At 35.8% G+C, this 20,341-nt stretch overlaps 2 protein-coding genes across 3 annotated transcripts in view; both read right to left on the bottom strand.

The window, feature by feature from the left end:
• The window catches only part of cltcl1 (clathrin, heavy chain-like 1), a 35,270-nt gene extending 28,307 nt beyond the window's left edge, over window positions 1-6,963 (bottom strand). Inside the window, exon 1 of the mRNA XM_055039394.1 lies at window positions 6,741-6,963. Coding sequence (XP_054895369.1) covers window positions 6,741-6,782 — 42 coding nt within the window. The 5' untranslated portion in view covers window positions 6,783-6,963. The remainder of the gene's footprint in view (window positions 1-6,740) is intronic.
• Window positions 6,964-8,500: 1,537 nt separating this feature from the next.
• Window positions 8,501-19,545, bottom strand: si:dkeyp-117b11.1 (B-cell linker protein). Of its 2 annotated transcripts, XM_055039031.1 has the most exons (20): window positions 19,524-19,545; window positions 19,388-19,438; window positions 16,355-16,380; window positions 16,217-16,245; window positions 16,103-16,140; window positions 15,782-15,875; window positions 15,090-15,139; window positions 14,978-14,999; window positions 14,802-14,897; window positions 14,065-14,093; window positions 13,831-13,867; window positions 13,672-13,726; window positions 12,792-12,822; window positions 12,595-12,631; window positions 12,427-12,505; window positions 12,263-12,300; window positions 12,133-12,167; window positions 11,131-11,199; window positions 10,274-10,432; window positions 8,501-9,554 (listed from the first exon to the last, which is right to left on the bottom strand). In XM_055039031.1, exons 2-20 carry the CDS (start codon window positions 19,388-19,390, stop codon window positions 9,438-9,440), a joined length of 1,044 nt encoding a protein of 347 aa, XP_054895006.1. In that variant the 5' UTR covers window positions 19,391-19,438; window positions 19,524-19,545; the 3' UTR covers window positions 8,501-9,437. The 2 variants fall into 2 exon arrangements, with proteins under 2 accessions (XP_054895006.1, XP_054895005.1); XM_055039030.1 differs by lacking the exon at window positions 19,524-19,545 and having other exon boundaries at window positions 19,388-19,506.
• Between the last annotated feature and the right edge of the window lie 796 nt (window positions 19,546-20,341).

Raw genomic sequence — 20,341 nt, 5'->3', positions numbered from 1 at the left:
GGAAACTAAAATAAAAACAAATTTAAATTTTTTTCTCTTTAAAGTCGCAGGCGGGATTAGCATCTTTCGTCTGATCTCCTTGGATGTTCGGGCACTTTTCAAATTCACATTGCACTGTGGTTGTAGCTTTTGAAAAATAAAAACTTTTGGTAATTTGCTCAATGTTGACCAACAAAAAACTAACCAAATATTAGAAAAGTGTGGGAGGATCTTTTCAAACTTATCAGAGATGCACAAATAACTTCCAGCTGTGAATGAAAGGTCAAAAACTGAAAAGTACTTTTCAATAACTAAGGGCATTCAGTGGAAATACCTCAAAAACACAAGAGTACTTTCAATAATGATCAAAGGTTAAGGACAATTCAGAAATGGGGATTATTTTGTAAAAGATTTCTGCCTCTGTCAAAGTATCCTTTTCTTTATTATCTGTTATTCTTAGCTTAAAAAGAACATGAGATCTCAAAGAGAAATTTTTTTGTCATCGTAGCATCGGTAGCGTTGCGCAAGAACTTTTTTTCTGCACCTTTTTGGAGGAGAAAATATTATATAGTACAGCAGCTTGTTCATTATATACTTTTAAAAATCTTCTAAAACACAACTCTGAATAAAAACTCAAACCTAAAAGTAGAAACCTCCAACTGAAGGTGCCGTTCTCAAGTCCTGTTTTCTATTGTTTGGAATAGTCTTTCCGAGCATTTGTGGCGAAACCCAACCACAAACGCCACCATCATTTACAAGTGGTCCACTTTGTCAAGTATCTGTGTGAACTAAGGCAAGCTGGACAGCAGTCAGAAAAGCAACCAACTTTATTAGCGCACCCTTCAGTATTTATATTTTACATGCTAAATCTACTTCTTTTTAACTTCTTTCTGTGCTCTAATGCAATAATATGTTAATGTCCTGTGGACCCTTCAGATCATACATGAGTTCTTGGGCCTAAAAACACTTTTCCTAATGTTAATCCCCCCTGCCGGATGAGTCAACGCTCTTCTAGTTTCTACATATATACTGTTAAATGTTATAAAACTTTTGAGTCATAACAAAACAAAACCCAACTGCTGTTTGTGTTAAAATGTTGCTCTTATCTAAAAGGCAATTCCTCTCCTCAGTTTATGCCTGCACTGTTGAGCCTGTTGCTGTAAGGCCACCCACAACCGTCTGTCAGTGGATGGTAATGTAGTCCTGAGTGGGACTAAAGCTAAAAAAAGCCCCAACTAAGAGAAACAGATTAATGTGGATTTTCTAAAGATTGAATTGTATTAGCTGTTTTATAGGATTTGTTTTAGTTTTCGCTTCTGCTTTCATTTGTTTTTGGTCTCAGACTCTTCAGCAGGTTTCCACATTGAGGCAGTACGATGCACAAATGTGAGATTATGTCATTGCTATTGTTTGCCTCAGATTTAGTTATTGGTGAATACTGCTTCGAGAGGAACCAATGAGGCTTTTACTGATTAGTACCAATTTTCAGTTTTCTTTGACTTCTCACTTGCCTATTCTAATTTTTGACCGTGTAATATACGACCTCACTTATGTAATGTTAGAAGAACTAAAAACAAGAAGAGATGCACCTTGACGTAAACCAATGGCTGCAGCAGATGTTATCTGCCCTCCCTCTGGAAAAGATTATATATGTATTAAAGGGCAAACAGGATTTGTTTGAGTTCATCTGGAATCCCTTCATTATGTGTATCTGGGATCCAAACATCTCAAATGACAGTACAAGTGACTGAATGACATGTTAACTGCAGACGATTCTATTAGATGCACCTGTTGAATTTAATATCTATATATAACAATGATATGTGGAATATGTGATGGGTTGCATTAGAACCAGGATTGTGCATTTTGTTGTTTCTTTCGATTTTATTTTGACCTGAACAGTACTATCACTACTACTGCTGTTATACTTTGCAAAATGTTCAAGCTGTTTGTCTAAACTGCTAAAAGTCCAACAAAAATATTCTGGGGAAAAAAACAAAAAAAGAATGTGCCTAAGTAATTTCACTAAACCTATAAAAAATGTGTCTGCTTCTTGACTCACTGATGGACTTTTTTTTTTTGTAAAGTCACTTTAAAAATGGTGCTATATAAATGAACTGAATTGAAGGCAATTAACAACAATACAAGCATTGTGTGTGTGAAACAGCTCCTTAAAAGCTTTTACATCAAAGTTTCAGTGACTGAACACAGGCAGACATCCTCATCCCGGTCAATGCCTGTTCTGTTCCTCTGCTTCCTTTGCTGATGTAATTTGCTGGATCTAAACAAGTTCTGTTTACGTCACATGTCCATCAAATGCATCCGTCTGCCTGACGCAGAGCAACAAGATGCTGCTGCAGAAGCTGCTGCAGAGTTGCAGGTTAGAGGCATTAAACAGCTTGGCAGGACAGTTTTCAGGTTTAGAGCTGCAGCACATTTTGGCACTTTCTCACGCTGCTACAGAACGTGGGCTGCTGCACACGCAGAGCTGAACAAGCTGCAAGTGACTCTCACTCACTCAGCAGACCTTTTCATCTCAACACAGCATGAAGCAGGATAATGAACTTCAGAGCATAAAGCACTTAAGAAACCCACCATGACAGACGTGTATTTACTTTAATCTATAGACAGATGTGAAAAGTGAGCCATCTGCGACAACAGAAAAATCAAGATGACTGAAAATAAAGTATTTGGGTTTCCTACACATTTTCTAGTTCAAAACTCCAAACGCATCCAAATTTAAAGTTGTTTCTTATATATATATATATATATATATATATATATATATATATATATATATATATATATATATATATATATATATATATATATTCTACACTTTGATGCATGGATGTGATTCATTTGGTCATTTCTTCATTTTCTCTTTTCTCTTTTCTCATTTTCTCTGACCTAATTTATTGTTACTTTGCCTCATCTCAATTTCTCAAACTCATTAATATGTTTTAGTTACTGACAAACTGAAAGAAATACTTTATTTACCCAAAAAGGAAATTAAACAAATATATATATATATATATATATATATATATATATATATATATATATATATATATTATATATTATTATATATATATATATATATATATATATTATATATTCTACACTTTGATGCATGGATGTGATTCATTTGGTCATTTCTTCATTTTCTCTTTGTTTCTACGGCAATGTTTAATGGTAATGCAGAATCGATCAAAATCAAAAACGATAAGTTACATCTCAAAGAAAATCAAAGAAAAACAAAATATGATTGTTGCATATTATTTCTTTGGTATCTTGTTTTAGAACAGCCCTACTGTTTACGATAATAAAAAGGTGTTTATTCAACATTAATTCCAGGCTCTTTTTAGCACATTTGTTTATGTTTGTAAAAATTAATGAAGTAACTGTTTCATGCTTTGTTTGGAATCTGATGAAAACTAGAATAAAAAAAAGCAAAGATTTAGGTTAAACCCTGGACTGAAGAGGAAAAAATTGTAAAAGAGACAATTTCTTAATTTTTAACATGCATTAATATGATTTTGTTTAATTTCCTTTTTGGGTAAATAAAGTATTTCTTTCAGTTTGTCAGTAACTAAAACATATTAATGAGTTTGAGAAATTGAGATGAGGCAAAGTAACAATAAATTAGGTCATTTAAATAACTTTATACAGCCTGATGTTTTTTTTATTAATTCAGATTTTAACTTTTAGATACTAAAATGAGAGATAACGCCTGAAAAGTCAAGGGTTTTGATAAAAACTTAACCTAATATAAGTTATTTTTAAAAATCTCAGGTGCCTTAATCATACTGAGCTGCATTCCTGCACCCTGCCTATAGACTGAGCTGTAAATGCCAGGCTGAAAAAAAAAAAGCTAAACAACTTGAGGCTCAAAGTCTTGGGTTTGCAAATTCCAGGCATTTTTCAGTCTGCTTGAGCCACCTAGATTTGCACAGGGTTACAACAGGCCAGAGCTGGGATTTCATGCAAGAAGTGGAACATAAACCAGTTTGTTGCTTATCACTACATCATACTTTAAAAAAAAAAGATTAAGGGAAAGGTATGTGCCTCTGAGAACAGACGACCCAGACATGGCCTGATGGTGCTCTGTTGTTGCCAGCAGTTTTCAGGCAGAGGATCTAAGGTCAAGAAAGAAAGTGAAGCTGCAAACCAGAGGAGCTAGAAAAGAGGGGTGGGGACTGCTTTTTTACTTCTTCTTCTTCTTCTTCTCTAGTGAAAGGCCATTTCACAGCCGGCTGCTGCCATAACAACCAGCTACAGACCAGTGGAGGTGGTGGGGCGCGTCACCAAGTTTCTCTTTTGGCTCCAGGACACCGGTCACTGGGGGACGATTCAAAGTCCAAAAAAACTGAGGGGAAAAAGGGGGGAAGGTGGTGGAAACGGTTCCCCCGCAGAAACAGCCATACAAACGGCTGTTTGTTTCTTTTATTGCTATGGATTGTAAAGAGGCATTTTTCTTCTAAAGGCCATGTGCTATTCTTATGCTTATTGCTTTGAACCTGCACAGATGCTTCAATTAGAGCCTGGAAATACATTAAGTCAATATAATATTACTGTTGTGATATAAATCAGAATACCATGCATTAAATGCTCTCATCCTGAAAGCCTGGGTGCAGTGAAGGGAATCAGTTTGAGAGCAAGAGACGGATTTTACTTTTGCACAAACCTGTCTGGTAATTTTCTCCAAATTCTGCTTAGGGAGCAACAACCAAACATAAAATTAACTGAAAATAGGGGGGGGAAAGCAACGAAGCTTGAGAGCCAATGACTTTCAGGGCCACAACTACACAACAATGTCTTCCACATACATAGGAAATAAAGCAATCTACCGTTTCATATGAATCAGGGATCAATTAGTAAGTTTCTTTTTACAAAAACTGAAATACTTTTCTATGTTCTATTTGCCATCTAAGATACAAATAATGATTAAATGATTTAGATAAATAATATCAATACAAAGGAGGTTGCTCCAGTTTACTTTGGATATCAGAGGTTAAGAATCGCAGGTTCAACAGGAAGCCACAACAAATGGAAATTAGGGAAATGTGTAATTTCCAGAAAATAATGTTCAACTAAAACTAATATACATGAAATGGTATTTTTGTAATTATCTCCCCAATTTATGAAATTACTTGACTGCAAATGAATGTAAACATAATTAAAAAGTAAATATGTCACAATATAATTCAAACTGTGAACTCCTGTGGACTCTTTTCACTGGTAGAGATATATTTCAGATTTTGTTCCACAGCCCTCTCCAGGGAGCACCTTTTATTCCTCTACACCTTTTCTTCCACTCCAATTTTCCATTAGTTGCACAATGTATTCAGAACAATGCACTTCTTCTTTAGTTATGGGTTTTTGTTTTTCCTATTTCTGTGGGCCAAACAATTGCATGATGAAATCTTGGTTTCCATTAGCTGCAAGCCAATGGAAACATCAAACATCACTCAGTATAATGAACATTTTTTTTTTGAAATCATATTTTAAATTGAATTGATGTAATAAATCCACTTTTCAAAAATACTCTAATTCACTGACATGCAGCTGTATATGGGTAGAAAATAACTTGATTACTTGTATGAAATAAAGGCACAATTAGGCATCAAGTGTTAATGGATGTTTGTTTACTAAAGTTCTGGAGCAAAACACTGAAGGCTCTGCAAAAATACACTGATGTTCTCTTTTCAGATCATTGATTGTGACTTCATCTATTTTCAATAAAATTAACAAAAAGTCTTCTTGAATAATTCCTTCAAATAATTCCTTAAAAACAATGCTATTTCCTGAGGCAAAATGAAAATCTCTTTACTGGAATCATCTCAAGAAAGTCTCATCTCGCCTTGACTGGCCTGATGTTACCATTATGCACACCTTCTTGTGATTTCAGAGTAACGGGATTTACAAATGCAAGCCACACTTTTCAGAGCATTATTTGTAAAACTTGTAACACATGAAGTCAACATCTTTACACTTTACACTATGTTGTTTTGCATTTTAGCACATAACATTCCAATAAAATACATTGAAGTTTCTGGTTTGAGATCAAATGTGATAAAGTGAGGTGAGGCGCTTTGAAGAAAAGAAAAAAAAAACAGAGCAAGATGTCATGCAGGGCTTGCAGGATAACGGGCCCAGAAACGATCTCATCCTGCAGGCTGGAATGCCGCCCAAGTGCAAAACACACCTGCCTGGAAATGTACGCCCAAACATCCGCAAAAACAATGCTTTAGCGCATAAAACCACCTCGCAGAGGGTTGCTGCTGCAAGATGATAACGGGGTAGCAACAAAGCTTAACAGCAAGTGCCATTCAGGGTCTCAGTTACAACGTAACCGTGAACAGCTGAGCTCAGTTGTAGGCGGTAAAAATAAGAGAGGGAGCGAGAGAGAAAGTATCAAAACGCCGCAGTTAGTCTGCACACAAAAAAAGAAAAAAAATTGAAAAATGACGGCGGCGTTTTCAAGTTGAAAACACCGGTCCGCATTGGAGCTGTGAACAACCTGCCTGTTCAATTTCTACAAGTCATCATCTGCCCGGCCGGCAGGAGCAGAAAACTAGGCCTGTGGCTATATTCAGCACCACCCTGCAGCCCAATTTCAGATTCCATTTAAATGCGACATGTGCTGTTTGCGTGCGGAGGAACATGGGTGCAGAGCGAAGCAACACCCCCCCCGAAAAAAAAAGCAAAACAAAAGAGCTCAAATTTTTCTCTGTTTTTTTTTCTTCCCGTGTGCTTACCTGGAGATGTTCCTGAAACCGTATTGGTAATATTTGAGCCATTTTCAGGTGATTTCTGCGCCTGAAGAGTCCGAGAAGAAGGAAAGGGGATGAGGGATAACCAGAAGAAAGAGGTGGCTGTCTTCTGTTTTTTGTCCCCCAGAAATCCTAAACGATGGGCGGTAGTGTAGCCTTGGTGGTATCACACGAATCCAGTGACTGCTCCCATTCAGGAGCCCCCCTACACCAGCGCTGAATCAAAAACTCCGCTCCTCCGCTAAGAAAAGTAGTCCGCTCTCCCCACTAACTGAACCAAACCTGCTCTCCGCGGAGCCTCGTAAGGAAACCAGTGTGTCCTAAAAACCCACACAGACTCTTTATAAGTCATGTCTTTGTAACTGTTGGCGTGTTTTCCTTCCACATGATGACTGACGATTCATCCCGTTAAATGTGTATTTTGTACTCTTCCGCTGAAACCCCTTTCCCCTCCCCATTTCACCAACTTCAAAATTAACAATTCATTTTTAGAGCTCCAGCTCTTTTGACAGGCACCGCATTTCTTCTTTGAAAAGTTAATTAGCATTGCAAAAGCTCAAATAATACCTGAATTAAGACCACAAATCCCTGAGGACTTGAACGTTTTGCTTTATGGAAAAAGAATAGGACCAAAGAGCAAAGGAAGTTCAAACCTCCTATCAATTATAATGGGGAAGAATCATATCCCCAACTCCAACATCTCTCTGTCAGCCTGAAATATCTACTGAAAAACCAGTTGTTAGTTTTTCTGACAAACTCCACAAGTTTTTTAATTGTTTTGTTTTGTTTTTCTACCGTATACTCTGACAAAGTCTCCAAGCCCACAGCATCACAGAACCTTGGCGGTTCACAGCAGTGACCGTCTCCTTTCACATTAGGCTTTGCTTACCTACAAACCCAAAGTTTCCACTCATGGCTCCCAAACATCCAGTCAAATTGTTTCCAACAGTTCCAGCTGTTACATACTCTTAAAAATAACTAAATGGCAGATACATGCAAGTTGTGGTTATCACACACACACACACACACACACATTTGTCCTGCTTGATTGGTATCTACATTTACTATCCCATAAAAGTAGTTCCAAAAGAAATCAGCCTTTGTCATTTTTATAGTAAGTCATATTCAAAGTCATGTATTTCTATTTGCAACTGAAAGACACTTTGACCAACAAGGACTAGTTGATAAAATATGTAAATGTCAAATATTTCAGAATAAATGTTCTCAAATAAAAGTTTGAATGAATTTTGTTTTATCTTATCTGATGATAAGCACCAGAAGGGGGCGCTGTTTGTATGTGTTAAGATTTTACAACTACAGCCTTTTGTAATCCTAGGATTTACTTCTAACATTGATAGATTACATTCATTTGTACTTGATTATTTTTTAGTTAAATGCATGTTTGTTGCTAAACAAACATAAAATTAGACATTGTACTCTGAAAGATGAAAATGTATCTATAGAGACAGAAAACATTTTTAAATTGTACATAAGTTAAAATCATTTACATTCTGGCTTTTGGTGGTTTGTTAACAACCATACTTCCAGAAAGGACATGGTTTGTTCCTTTTTTTGGTCCAATCTTCAACACAAAAATTTTAATTTTCAGAATAAGAAAGATTACAAAATCTTTGCAATGGGAGTAGAGCATAAGAAAAACAAAAAGATCTGAAAATATACTCAGTTTGAGTTGACCTTGCTGAGGTTGTCTTGAATTCCCTGTCAAAAACAGGAACATCTATAAATCTTTCTCAGGACTTTTAATGGTTCAAGCTCAGATTATTATTAGCTCTCTTACTTGCCACATGTGCAGTTGCAGGCTTCAGGAAGTAATTCAGTTCTCCTTTCCACCTCTTGTTAATGCAAATTTCACTGATACAGTAGAGTGGGTGAAAAATCTTTTGCATTTTAACCGGCACAAACGTTCTGTACAAGCAAAGCAATATGTAAAATTAAAAGGCATTAGAAGAAGCTCTGAGTCTGGTTTACATCTCAGGATCTAATCCGTTTGCAGAAAACTCTAAGATTTACATAATATTTTCCTAAAAGGAAATAGCCACACATTTGTTGAGCTACCATTTGGTAGAAGATTTATGTTTGGGTAACAGTGGAGATGTTTGACCCTGACAGGAAGCAGGTGGAGCCGCCAGCGTCTGGTTAGCAGCTGCTCCCACAGATCCTGGAGACCTGCTGCTCTCATCAGGATATGTCACCAGAGGACCAATTCTTCCCAAAATACACAACAAAAACCCCCTATGATGACATTCAGACATCCTAAAAGTCAACGTTGGTAAATACGGACAAACCTGGATGAAATTAACACAACAGAAGCAACGCAAGTGACATTTTGCAAAACAGCTAAAACAGTTTTTGTTACACTAAAAACTGAAAGCATTTCAAAACAAACACTCTGAAGTGAACTTCTAAGGAGATGACAGAAAATAATCTGAGTTAACAAATTTGTGTAAATGAATAGAAATGGAAAAATTGCAACAAATGGTGCGACAGCTGGATGCTTGACGAATATAAACTTAGTTTTCATCTAGACTTCTTCCTCAAAGAACCTTAGTGAATAAAAAATATATATTTCTTACAATGACAGGCAAGACCAAAGTGTTTTTTCAATCAAATAAAGTTTCAGTTTCTGTTGTATGTCTCACACAATATGTAATTAGTGTCGGTTTAGGGTCGTACAGCATGCGTTAGGTTTGCTGTGTGCTTGGCCTGGCTCTTGCTGTCAATCAGAAGTATTTGGTTGTTCTTGTGGTGAGAAATCATCTCGTCAAGACTGCTGAAGACCTACGAGAAAAGGGACAAAAATAACAAACGGTAAAGAAAAGAGTATAAAGGCATGTTTAAAGTGCCTTCCTAAAGCATTTTCACCCTAAAGTTTTTAACACAAACTCATTTTGTCACATTTCACCCACAAAATATAAGAAATTTAATGGGATTTTATGTGATATAATTGAAGAGCTGCAAGTATTTCTTTGGTCTTTTCTCAATGGCTCTTGATGACTTTGTCTAAAATTTCTAACTAATGATTTTAAATATAAATACAACTGGAAATTCAGGCTGGCACTAAAAAGTACCAGTAAGGTCCTGTTTTCTTATCAGGTTACAAACGTTGCATTTTTATAGAAATATCTTTTTCCACAAATATCAACAGGCCATAGAAAAGATGTACCCATATTTGTTAGCTTTGTTTTTCTTAATTTATGACCTAAAAACAGAAGTAAATAGTTTAGTTCTTCAAAAGTGACAACAAATTTCCAATTTCAAAAATTATAAGTTGTTTTTGCTCTGAACCAGTTTATTTAGCTGGACTGAAAGAAAAAAATGGGTCTTTGAATTGTAAAGGTTGTAGACCAGTCATATAAAATCCACATAAAATTAATTTAAGTTTGTGGTTGGAGCATGACAAAATGTGGAAAGACTTTATCAGGTTCAGGTTCAGGATTCTGAACTTTTCACTTCAGAATCCTGTTATCTTATCATCTAATATGAGGATTTTTCTTCACCTCTTCATTCTTCTTGCCCTCCTTTCCAAGGGTGTAACCATTTGACTCTTCAATAAAACGGATGGGGATGTTGTACACCTTCTGCTGGTAGAGGACAGCCAGTGTGTACGGCTGCTGAGGCCGTTTGTCTGAGCTGTATCGAATGAGAAAGGCTCCATCCTGCAACACATTACACAAACGTACATCTTTGTAAAAAAATAAATTTTGCAGAACAGGTTTTCCACAAAACATTATACACTGAAGAAAGAAAAACAGCTCTAAGAAAGTTTGTGGAAAACAAACCACACCCAGAGAAACCATTTAAATTTCAGTGGGTGTGGTAATTGCAATTCTTTACAACTTTTTAATTTCACTTTGTTTGTTCTTGAACTTCACAACAGTTAAATTCATATCCAGTTTTTAAGTCGAGACATATGTAAAAACGTACAAGAAAAAGCAAGTCCACAACCTGAAAGAAATCTGGAGTGTTTTCTTTCTTTCAGATTTTATGTTTTCGCTTTTTTTTTTTTCTTTTTTTTTTTTTTCACATTTGAATGTTTAAGATGATCAAATAAATGCTACTGCAATAAATTGTGTTTTCTGTCCCAAATCCTTTAGGCTGTGCAAATATGGCTTCTTCTTTTTTTAAATAAATTTTACTTCCACAAATCTTACTGCACTTTCTGAGTGTGATGTTTGGGGAAAGTATCTTTGGGTCAAAACATAACCCTCCTAAGGTACTTTTGTAAAGAAAATAGTTTCTTTATTTACAAAAAAAAATCACAGCTGCTCTATGCTGTTATGTATGCGGTTCCCATTTTAGAAAGATTTATTTTGTGTCAGAAAAGTACATTTTATAGTGCTTTAAGTGGGCTTACCTTCCTGACTCTATTCAAGAGATTCTCAGCTGTCTGTCTGCCACAGTCTCCAGCAAACCACTCTTTATCCTAAATTGAATGAAAGGCAGAAATTAAGTCAACCTGTTATTAAGTCAATCTGTTATTATTTTGAGATCAAATTCTGAATATGCATCAACATTTTCAATCTGATTTGTATGGACCAGACATTTTGTTCCCATTCTGTGCCTCTCTCCCACGTTTCACACCAAAAATACAGAATAACTCTTTATTATTGGAAAATGACCCATTTGGTGTTTTTCTGCTGCTGCTTTACGGCGATAGGAATTTTCCCGACCGACATAAGAGGAACCACAGATAATGTTTATTAGTTTTCAACCAAGCCCTTTTGCAAAAGTGAGAAGACACAGAAAAACTGCTTCTTCAAGCAGCTCATTATGTGTTCTGACTCTCTTTTTATTAACACAGGTAAACAAATTACTAGAATGTAGGAGAGTAATAAATCAAAGAAGGGGGCAATTCTGATAACAAGGAAGAAGGAACACAGGAACTAACGTCCTACACACAGGTGGTTTTACAAGTAAGGAGTAGATAAGGAAACAGCTGCAGAAAACATGTTCAAGGTTAAGAGAAAAAGCAAGTTTGTCTTTCACACAGTTTAACAAATTAGACCACTAAACCTTCAAAGGAAAAACAAACTAGTAAAACTGCTAATGTAAGAAAGACTAATTCTAACATATAGGAGTGAAAAACACAAAATATTTGCTTTTAAATCTCCCAGGTTATTTGTTTTACTGAACACCACACCAACATTTTCATGTTGTCTAAAAAGAACTTACAGATTACCTACAGAAAAAAATAATGTTACAAATGGGATTCTTAAATCTGAGTATTGGACATATGAGCATATTAATCGTAAAATAGTCTAAATTAAGTTTCGTTGCTAACCACAGTTTGTTTTTAGTGAATGAAACCAGAGAACTTCCAGTCTAAATGAGTTTTTTACTGCGGTTGATACTGTACCTCATTCCCACTTTGCTTCATCATCCTACTGCCACCTTGAAACAGATAGAAAACATAAAATATGCTTAATATTATCTGCATATTGTCAGAAACAATCCAAAGTAATAATCTAACCAGACTCCCTGCTCACCTCCAGGTTTGTAGTCTCCCATCAGAGGATGAAGAGGCCTGCAACAAAGACCGGGTGATTAGTTTTTATTTAACCATAAATTAAATGAAACAGAAAAAATAAACTGGAAATTAATCCAAATTCTGTCCCTTTAAATAGTGTTGCCATATAGCCAGCAGTCATACATGGGTTTAGGTTCCTTCGGATCTGGAGGAAAAACTCGTTGCGTTAGCTGACCCGGGAAGCTGGCGCGTCTATCCTCCGCTGTAAGAGAAATGATGACATTTTCTACTGGCTTCGTTATCTCTCAAGGTTTGTTGCTGTTCATTTTCACTGGTTAAATCGTTACTCACATGTCTTTAGCTCATGAATAGCAGAAAACATTGGCTGCTAGAAGAAAAAGAAAACATTGTTCTAGTGTGGGATTAGTAAATATTACCTTTGGCACAGAATACTGAACGATTTTTCATGAATCAACACCTATTTGGGTTCTGTTACTTTTACTAGGACAGTTCCCAGCATTTAAAGAAGAAAACTAAGATACACTTACAGTCCCGGCTCTTGGAACTGGTGGTTTCGCCCTGCAGATAATGTGAAAATAAGAACTTATTGCGTGGTTATAAAAACAGTGTGAAGCTGTGCAAAGGGCAGACTGACTCCATCTAGCTGCTGTTACTCCTTTCACACCTTTTGGTTTGATAAGTGTCACTCTTCTTCTCTCATGTGTTCTGATTTGCAAAAAACACAAATATTACCAATATTGTCTAGTTTCCAGTGCAAACATCTAATTTCATTTTAAATAAGACAAAACTAAACTACAAGTAACTTTTCAGCAAGATTCAGAAGCTTGTTTTATGTTAATAATTCCTTAATATTGATTTTTTTTTTTTTTAAGACTCCACTCGTAGATTTTTTCACCCATAGCGAGACATTTTCCCATTGTATAAGTGAAATAATCTGCCAGTGAGCTGGTACTTTTTTATCAATCACAATTAATTATTTACTTCAAACACACATATTTCTTGCTGAAAAGTTACTTGAAAGTTAGTTTTATAGCATATTTGCTGAAGAAACTAAACAAATTATTATTTTTTTTTTGTAGTGTGGATTTGTTCATTTTTCTGGTTCAGAAGCTTCTCTGTTCATTCATTCCTTCATTTTAGATTTCCTCATTATTTTCTGTCCCCAGTTTTTATTCGGGTTTGACTTCCAACACATTCTGTCACCCAGGTCCCAATAATTTTAGCACATAATCATAATAATCCTCCTGTTAGTTTATTTGTTTAACTCAGAGTTAATTGGCATTCTGTGTCCACGAAACCCATAATACATAAAACAACAGACACTTAACAGGCTGCGCCTTTTTTTTCCACCATCCTTCTATGGTGAAAAAACAAAGAGATGCACAAACTCAAATGGAAAAAACTTACATGGGTTTTGGAGGAGGAGGTTTTGGTTCTCTGTGTCGGACAGGAGGAGGGCAAGCTGGAGAGCAGAGAGAAAAGAAAGGCTCAAACATTTTCTGTAGTGATAGTCTGGGACCTATTGTTGTCAAACAATGCAGTTTTTCAGTGTGAGATGTGACATACAGGCTTCTGGCTCCAAATACACGTCGTCATTGTCTTCCTGAAATAAAAGAGATCATTAATTTGTGAAATAAAATTACAATTTGGCTGTTTTTTTTTTGTAGTTTAGCTATTATTGAATGAGTTTTGTACACTCCATAATGGATATTTATTTATTTATAAATATTTATTCAGAAATATTTGCAATATTTACAAGCATGTACAGGTCATAATTGCAAACTAACAGATCAGACTCACCGGTTCTTCGTTTGGATCCAGATAAACATCTGAAAAGCGATCAAACAAAGAGTAAAAAACATTTTCACCATAATATTCCCACTTTTAAAGGCAATAAAATTCCTTTATTGCCTTTAAAATAAAGGCAATAAAGATTAAGAGCTTTGCTCTTAATCTGAAGAGCAAAGTTGTGAGAGGGAAAATACTTTTTCACAGCACTGTGTCAAAAAGCTGGATTTTTATCCATATTATTGTTCAGAACATTTATTAAAACACACCATTTTTATCAAAATATTCAACACAAATAAAATAAAAATATATGTGGCAAGCAAAAATTATTTACTGAGAAATTATTTCTGCTTTTTTATTCAAACAGAACTGATCAAAAAATATTTTGCATAAATTTTATGTTTTTAGATTGTTAGTGGGTTTTGTTGTGAATGATAAATGAATGATCTTATGTAAAATAACAGTTTTGTTGTTTTTCTCAGTTCCCCAAATAATTAAATTTTTCTGATACCCACAAGTTGCTCAGAGGTGTTTCAGTAGGTGGCGCTGTTTTCTTTGTTTTTTTTTTTAAGTTTTCTTTCTATTTCCCAAAAGAAAAATTGTAGCTAAATATCAAAACATGACTAACCAGCTCTGGGTTTTAAAAGCACTTGAACCACAGACTGGAGGAAATCTATTTCACTGCTGTGTAAACTCATTTAAATATAAATTTTAGGTTTCATTCAGTGATTTAAAACTGTTTCTTTCACCTTCTTCAGGTAAAGGAGCCGGAGCAGGAGCAGGGCGGGCCGGAGGATCGGGCATCTTTTTCCTTCCAGGTTTCTCAGTTCTGTTTATTTCAGGAGCTGGAAGGGAAAACGAAGCTTTTCACCCACATTATAGACGCAGCCTACTGTTAAATAAACAAAACATGATGACAACTCACGTTTTCCAGTGTTCTGTGGCGTCTGAATGGAACAGGTGAGAATATTTAATCAAAACTAAAGGAATGTATTTGCACAATTTTAGAGAAATACAAATTTTGAAGTTGTTCTTACAGAGGGTTTGGGTCTGGGAGGGGGCTGAATTTCAGGTTGAGATGTCCTTTCTGCAAAAAAAGATAATAAAAACAAAACTGACTTTTGAGGAGGGGAAAAAAGAAATATAGGAATTTTCAAAACGGTGCCTTAAACTTTTTTACATCTTGCCTTGTTAAAATGACAAACTTTGACATATTTTATTTTCATTTTATGCTTTAGCGCATTTTTATTGAGCCTTATTTGAGTGAGCTGTGATTTCAACTCTCCAACTTCTTTAAGCATATTTCCACCATGTATATACTGAATTATTTCTGTTTCAAATTACACAAACTCAGCAGGCTCTTCTTCTTCTTCTTCAAAAATATGTTCTACTTCCTGTCAACAACAAAGCACTTTTGTGTCCCAGCAGCCTTTTTTCCAGCGGTGAAACGGGCTGCTCAGCTAATTTGTGAGTTTACATTCTGGAGGTTTTTGAAACCCGTCAGAAAATATTAACTTGTTGTTTATTTAAGTGATTGGGCTTTTCTTAGAAGTAGTAGAGACCCAAATGGAAGTACAGTATAACATGTTTGTGAGACTGTGGCTGTAATGTGGCTAAATGTAATCAGAAGTTCAAGGATCGTGAATACATGGGATTGCAATTTTTTTTAACATTGAGCTACATTAAGAGAAAAAAGGCAGTTTTTTTTTTTTGTTTTTTGTTTTTTTACCTAAGTAAATGTTTTCCTGTATTTGTGTCTGTGGGACCTTGACAGGCTGACGCTCACAGGGAGGAACTTCATACATGTCCCCGTCTTCATCATCCTGCTCAGAGACAAACACTGTCAGAAATCTGAAATATTTAACGCAAGAATAAATGCTGCCGTAAATCTGCAACTTCTCACTTATCCAATCACATGGTGAGACTCCCATGTTTCCCTCTGTGATCATAAAAACTAACTAGGACATGTTTCACAAAACCACTAAAGCTGTGGCCCAAAATAAGAAATACACAAAGACAAATCAGACATTGAAAAATGTGGGCTACTCACAAATTCATCCTGTGGCCATTCAAACGCTGCATTGTTGTCTGAAACAAACCCAAAAAATCAATAAATGTGAGAGCAGAAACCGAACCTTTGTTTTTAAGTGAAGGTAGATCTCACCTGTCCTCCTTGGAGGGGCTGGAGGTCCGCTGTGTGTCAAAAAGAAGGAAAGGCTCAGCCAAACATGCTGCAGTAAAGTATGATGAATCTTGGTGCACTGAACCAGATGAAAAGAAGGGCTTCTTTCATTTTACTTACCGGGGCTTCAGTTTTCCAAGGAAACTCTGAAAACAACAGAAACGGAGAAATAAAGCACTGAGGTGTCAGGTAACGTTGACATATTAGACTTTATGGAACAGGTTTGGATAGGCCACTAAAAACATTAAGTGTTTGGCAAAACACTTCTTTCCCCAGCAGGGGTTTTAAAGAGCATACAGCAGTAAAACCAGCTGACCAAATGTTCTGTGATTCTAATAGGTTGCTAGGTAACTGCTGATTTGTTACATTTCAGAGGGTTTTGAAAACAGTCAAAAAATATTAACATATTGGGGGTTTTTAAGTGAAGTTTTTAGAAGCAGCAAAGACCCAAATGGAAGTACAAAAATATACAAAATGTGAATTTTGCATAATAAGTTCTCTTTAAAGGATGAAACTATGACTATTACGCTATAACTACATAGTTTAAGCAATGGTCACTTCAACTTATTTATATAAATAATGTAGAAATCAAAATGTGCTGCCAGGTGGAATCATGAGACTAGAAGCTCATCAGTTTCATAATTGTATTCTTCTGGTTATTTCTGTTTAAACAAAATTTATTTCATTAATTTATTTTAATCTGCAACTTCTCACTTCTCCAACCAGAAGTGGGGCCTAATTTTAGTTGGCTTTTTTTTAACTTCCACAAATTTCCCTCCTCTCATTCTGTGGACTATGAGTTTTGTTCATCACTTTTGCATTTAACTTTGTATCATATAATTGCAGTGAATTATGTTGTGTATTCCTGATTGCGCTGTCAATTTTTTATCCATTTGTGTGTTTATTTTCAATTAATATTTTCCTGTTGCACCTTTGTTGCCCTTATTTCTTGATTTTATTTTTTGTTTGTTTGTTTGTTTTTGTCACCTGAATGTCCCAGTAATCACTTTTCTATGCTCTTTAGTTGAGATTTTCCCTTTTTTCTGCATTTAAAGTTTAAAGACGGATTCTTTATGATTTACTCCTGTACATTTTCGTACAGTGAAATCACTTCCAGCATGATTCTGCTTGCCTCCATCACAAAACCATGCATGATAAAATAATTTTCCTCTTTGATTTGAATACCTTTTGCAATATTTTCATGTTATTAGCTACATTAACATTCACCTTGCAGAAAGAGAATCATTTTCTTTCACTCTTGAACATTAGACCATTTTTTCCTGGTTTGCGTCAGTCAGAATCACCGTAACGGTAACTTTTTTAGGGATTTGGTTTTACTTTTATTTGCATAAAAGTATTTGACAGAATAGTCTTTTGTGACTTGGCTTAAAACGTTTGGGTATCCGTCCTCAGAAGGGGGTACAGACAGCAAAAAGTGTCGTCAAGTAAAGGTAGCACTACTTCAACATTTTACTCAAGTAAAAATAAAAAAGTAAAAACTGATTATAATCATGACTTTAAGGTTTAAAAATATTATGAGCACTTTATTTTTAAGACTGAAATAAAGAAATACTGTAAATAAATACAAAATAAGACATTTAGGCAGAAGAAAACTTTTTTCAAATATTAAATTTAGCATAACATTAATACTTATAGTAAGTAATATGTCTGTGTTAGAACAGGTTGATCAATATGTAATGTTTACTGTTTCTTATTAAAATTATAAGGACACAACAGACTCAGCAGATAGAAACATTAGAATAACAAACTTTCTCGTTTAGTTTTGGTTAAAATATACTGTTTTTTGGATGGAGTATCCAGAACTTTTACCAAAGTATGATTATCAATCGTTCAACTGCAATGTTTTTAATAAGAATAGTATGAGGAGCAGATTAACAAACACCTCAGGTGAAATCAGGAAGTGGAGTTTTTCCCACAGCGCAGGCGGTCAGAGGGGAAGTATCGTGCAGAGTAAATGATTACGGACACACGGAAAGGTGGAGAAGAACCGACGGTTTTTAGCATGAGTCACATGTCAACCTCAACATGTCAGAAAACAGTGGCTTCACTGTAAACTGAGCAGCAGGTGTGACAATAAAAGAGAACTACATCACTATATCAGCTTTTCCTCATGCAGTTATGGCAGAAAGAGCTGCATTTTAGGGTCAGGAGAAGCCACAGTGACAAAGTTGTGCTTTGTGTCGGCTGTTTTATTGCATCCCAGCCTCTTCGTTGGAGAGTTTTTAGTGTAAAGAGTAGCCGGCCCAAAGAGGAGAGGGCAGCAGGAAAAAGAAAAATGCAGCTGACTATGAAATGAAATTGAATGCAAACAAGGACAAGGCACGCACCATTCAAATGTCTGACCATTCACACAATGGAAATAGTGTTTCTATGTTAGTGACAGCAGCTCAATCAGCTCCCACAAAAGATTTAAAGAAGAGGAACTAAAATAACTTCAACCCCTTCAAAAATATTCCTGTCACTTTTTTTGACAAATTGTCCCGTGGGCTTTTTTACCAAAAGGACAAAGTGAGACTTTATGAGGAACACTTAAAATAAACTCCCTCCTACACTGAAACTAAAAGTGAGAAATTGCATTTTTTTACACATCTTGAAACCTAAAGTTTTAATCTGTAAAATAAAATTTTTCCACATGGCAACAACCACCACCCATCATGATTTCCCGTACAAGAGGCTGAAAGTCCGCAGCATGAGGAAGTGAAACGTTTGGATAGAAGAGACAAATAAAGACCTGAGTTAGGGACAGAACTGGTTCTGAATGAGAATCACGCAGACTGTTTTTTAATTTACATTAAATCCAAATTAAGTGAGATTAAACTACAAATTAGAATCCTGTGACTGACTTTATGAAAACTTTTCAGAACAAGAAAATCTGCTTGTCATCACTCAGAACAGGCACCTGATTTTCTTTACGATTGTAAGGTAAGCACATCCCAACAGACTTTTATGTTATTAACACCATTGTATTATTTCCTCATGCTGCTCTGCTAAAGTAAAACAAACAGCAGTGACTGCAACAGCACAAACAGTCAGCAAAAGTCTGTGACAACACCTTCCTACTTCCCCCTTATTCCACCCAACATTAACAAAGCGTTATCCGAAGTAGAACCAAAGAAAAAACATCTACTTTACCATGGTTAGGACGCTGGCACGAGTCTCACAGCTCAAGTCATGAGGACGTGTCTTTGTGTCAGATGCAAATAGTGTCAGAGATTAAAAGCGTGTGGTATCATAAGAACGAGCTGCAGCTCTCATTTGCATTTCCTACCTGTCATCAGACAGACACGCAGAGTCTCACCTGCAGCTAGATCTCCCTCCTCTAAATCATCTGCAGCAAAGAAGAAATACGGTTTATAACCCTCTAATGGCCAAAAAAGAAACTGACTCTGATATCCGAAGCTGCAGCTCATATAACCTGCTGTGCAGTTTCTTTATTTCTGTAGGAAACAAAGATTTATTTAAATTTCTTGTAATAATGTAAAGACTGAAAGTTTCTCAGGGTTTGCTGTTGTGCTTCTTTTGGCTGTTTTTCTGCTGGATCCCTGTAGACTGAAGCTACATTTAGCCATTCAAACTCATGAATTCATTCACTGATATGCAGATCAGTGGGTACACTAAGAATAAACTCTCATTCAAAGCTTTTGACTCTTTGTTAAAAGGGCAGTATTATGTGTTTTCCAGGCACATAATGGCATTTAATAGCACAATCAAGTAGCTATTTTACCTCCAGTTGTTATAAAATCAGATCCATATCAAATATGACTTAAAAGCAATTTTACTTTGTAACTTAACTCATTGAAATTGTGCCTCTGTCTCTTTAAAAACTTCTGCTCTTTCTGAAACTCTGCCTTCAGGAAGTCACAGCAGAGCTTCTCTGTTTATCTTTCAACATTTTTACCAGTCATGCACTGAGAAGTAGCTCGTTTAATGAGTTCAGTTTTTGTGCAGTTTCAGCAGGTGTTTGCTAATTGCTTTTGGCTAGTCTGAAGGAGCTGAGGGGGGATTAGATGGAGGATAGCTGCTCTGAAACTTAGAAACTGCAACTCAGAGGAGCGGCTTCGTCCTGAAGACGGAGCTAGATCCACC

The sequence above is a fragment of the Poeciliopsis prolifica genome, unplaced genomic scaffold (assembly GCF_027474105.1).
Source record: "Poeciliopsis prolifica strain line A6 unplaced genomic scaffold, Auburn_PproV2 SCAFFOLD014, whole genome shotgun sequence".
Taxonomy (NCBI): Eukaryota; Metazoa; Chordata; class Actinopteri; order Cyprinodontiformes; family Poeciliidae; genus Poeciliopsis; species Poeciliopsis prolifica.
The sequence above is the reverse complement of the archived record's forward strand: the minus strand, read 5'-3'. Positions and strand labels throughout refer to the sequence as shown.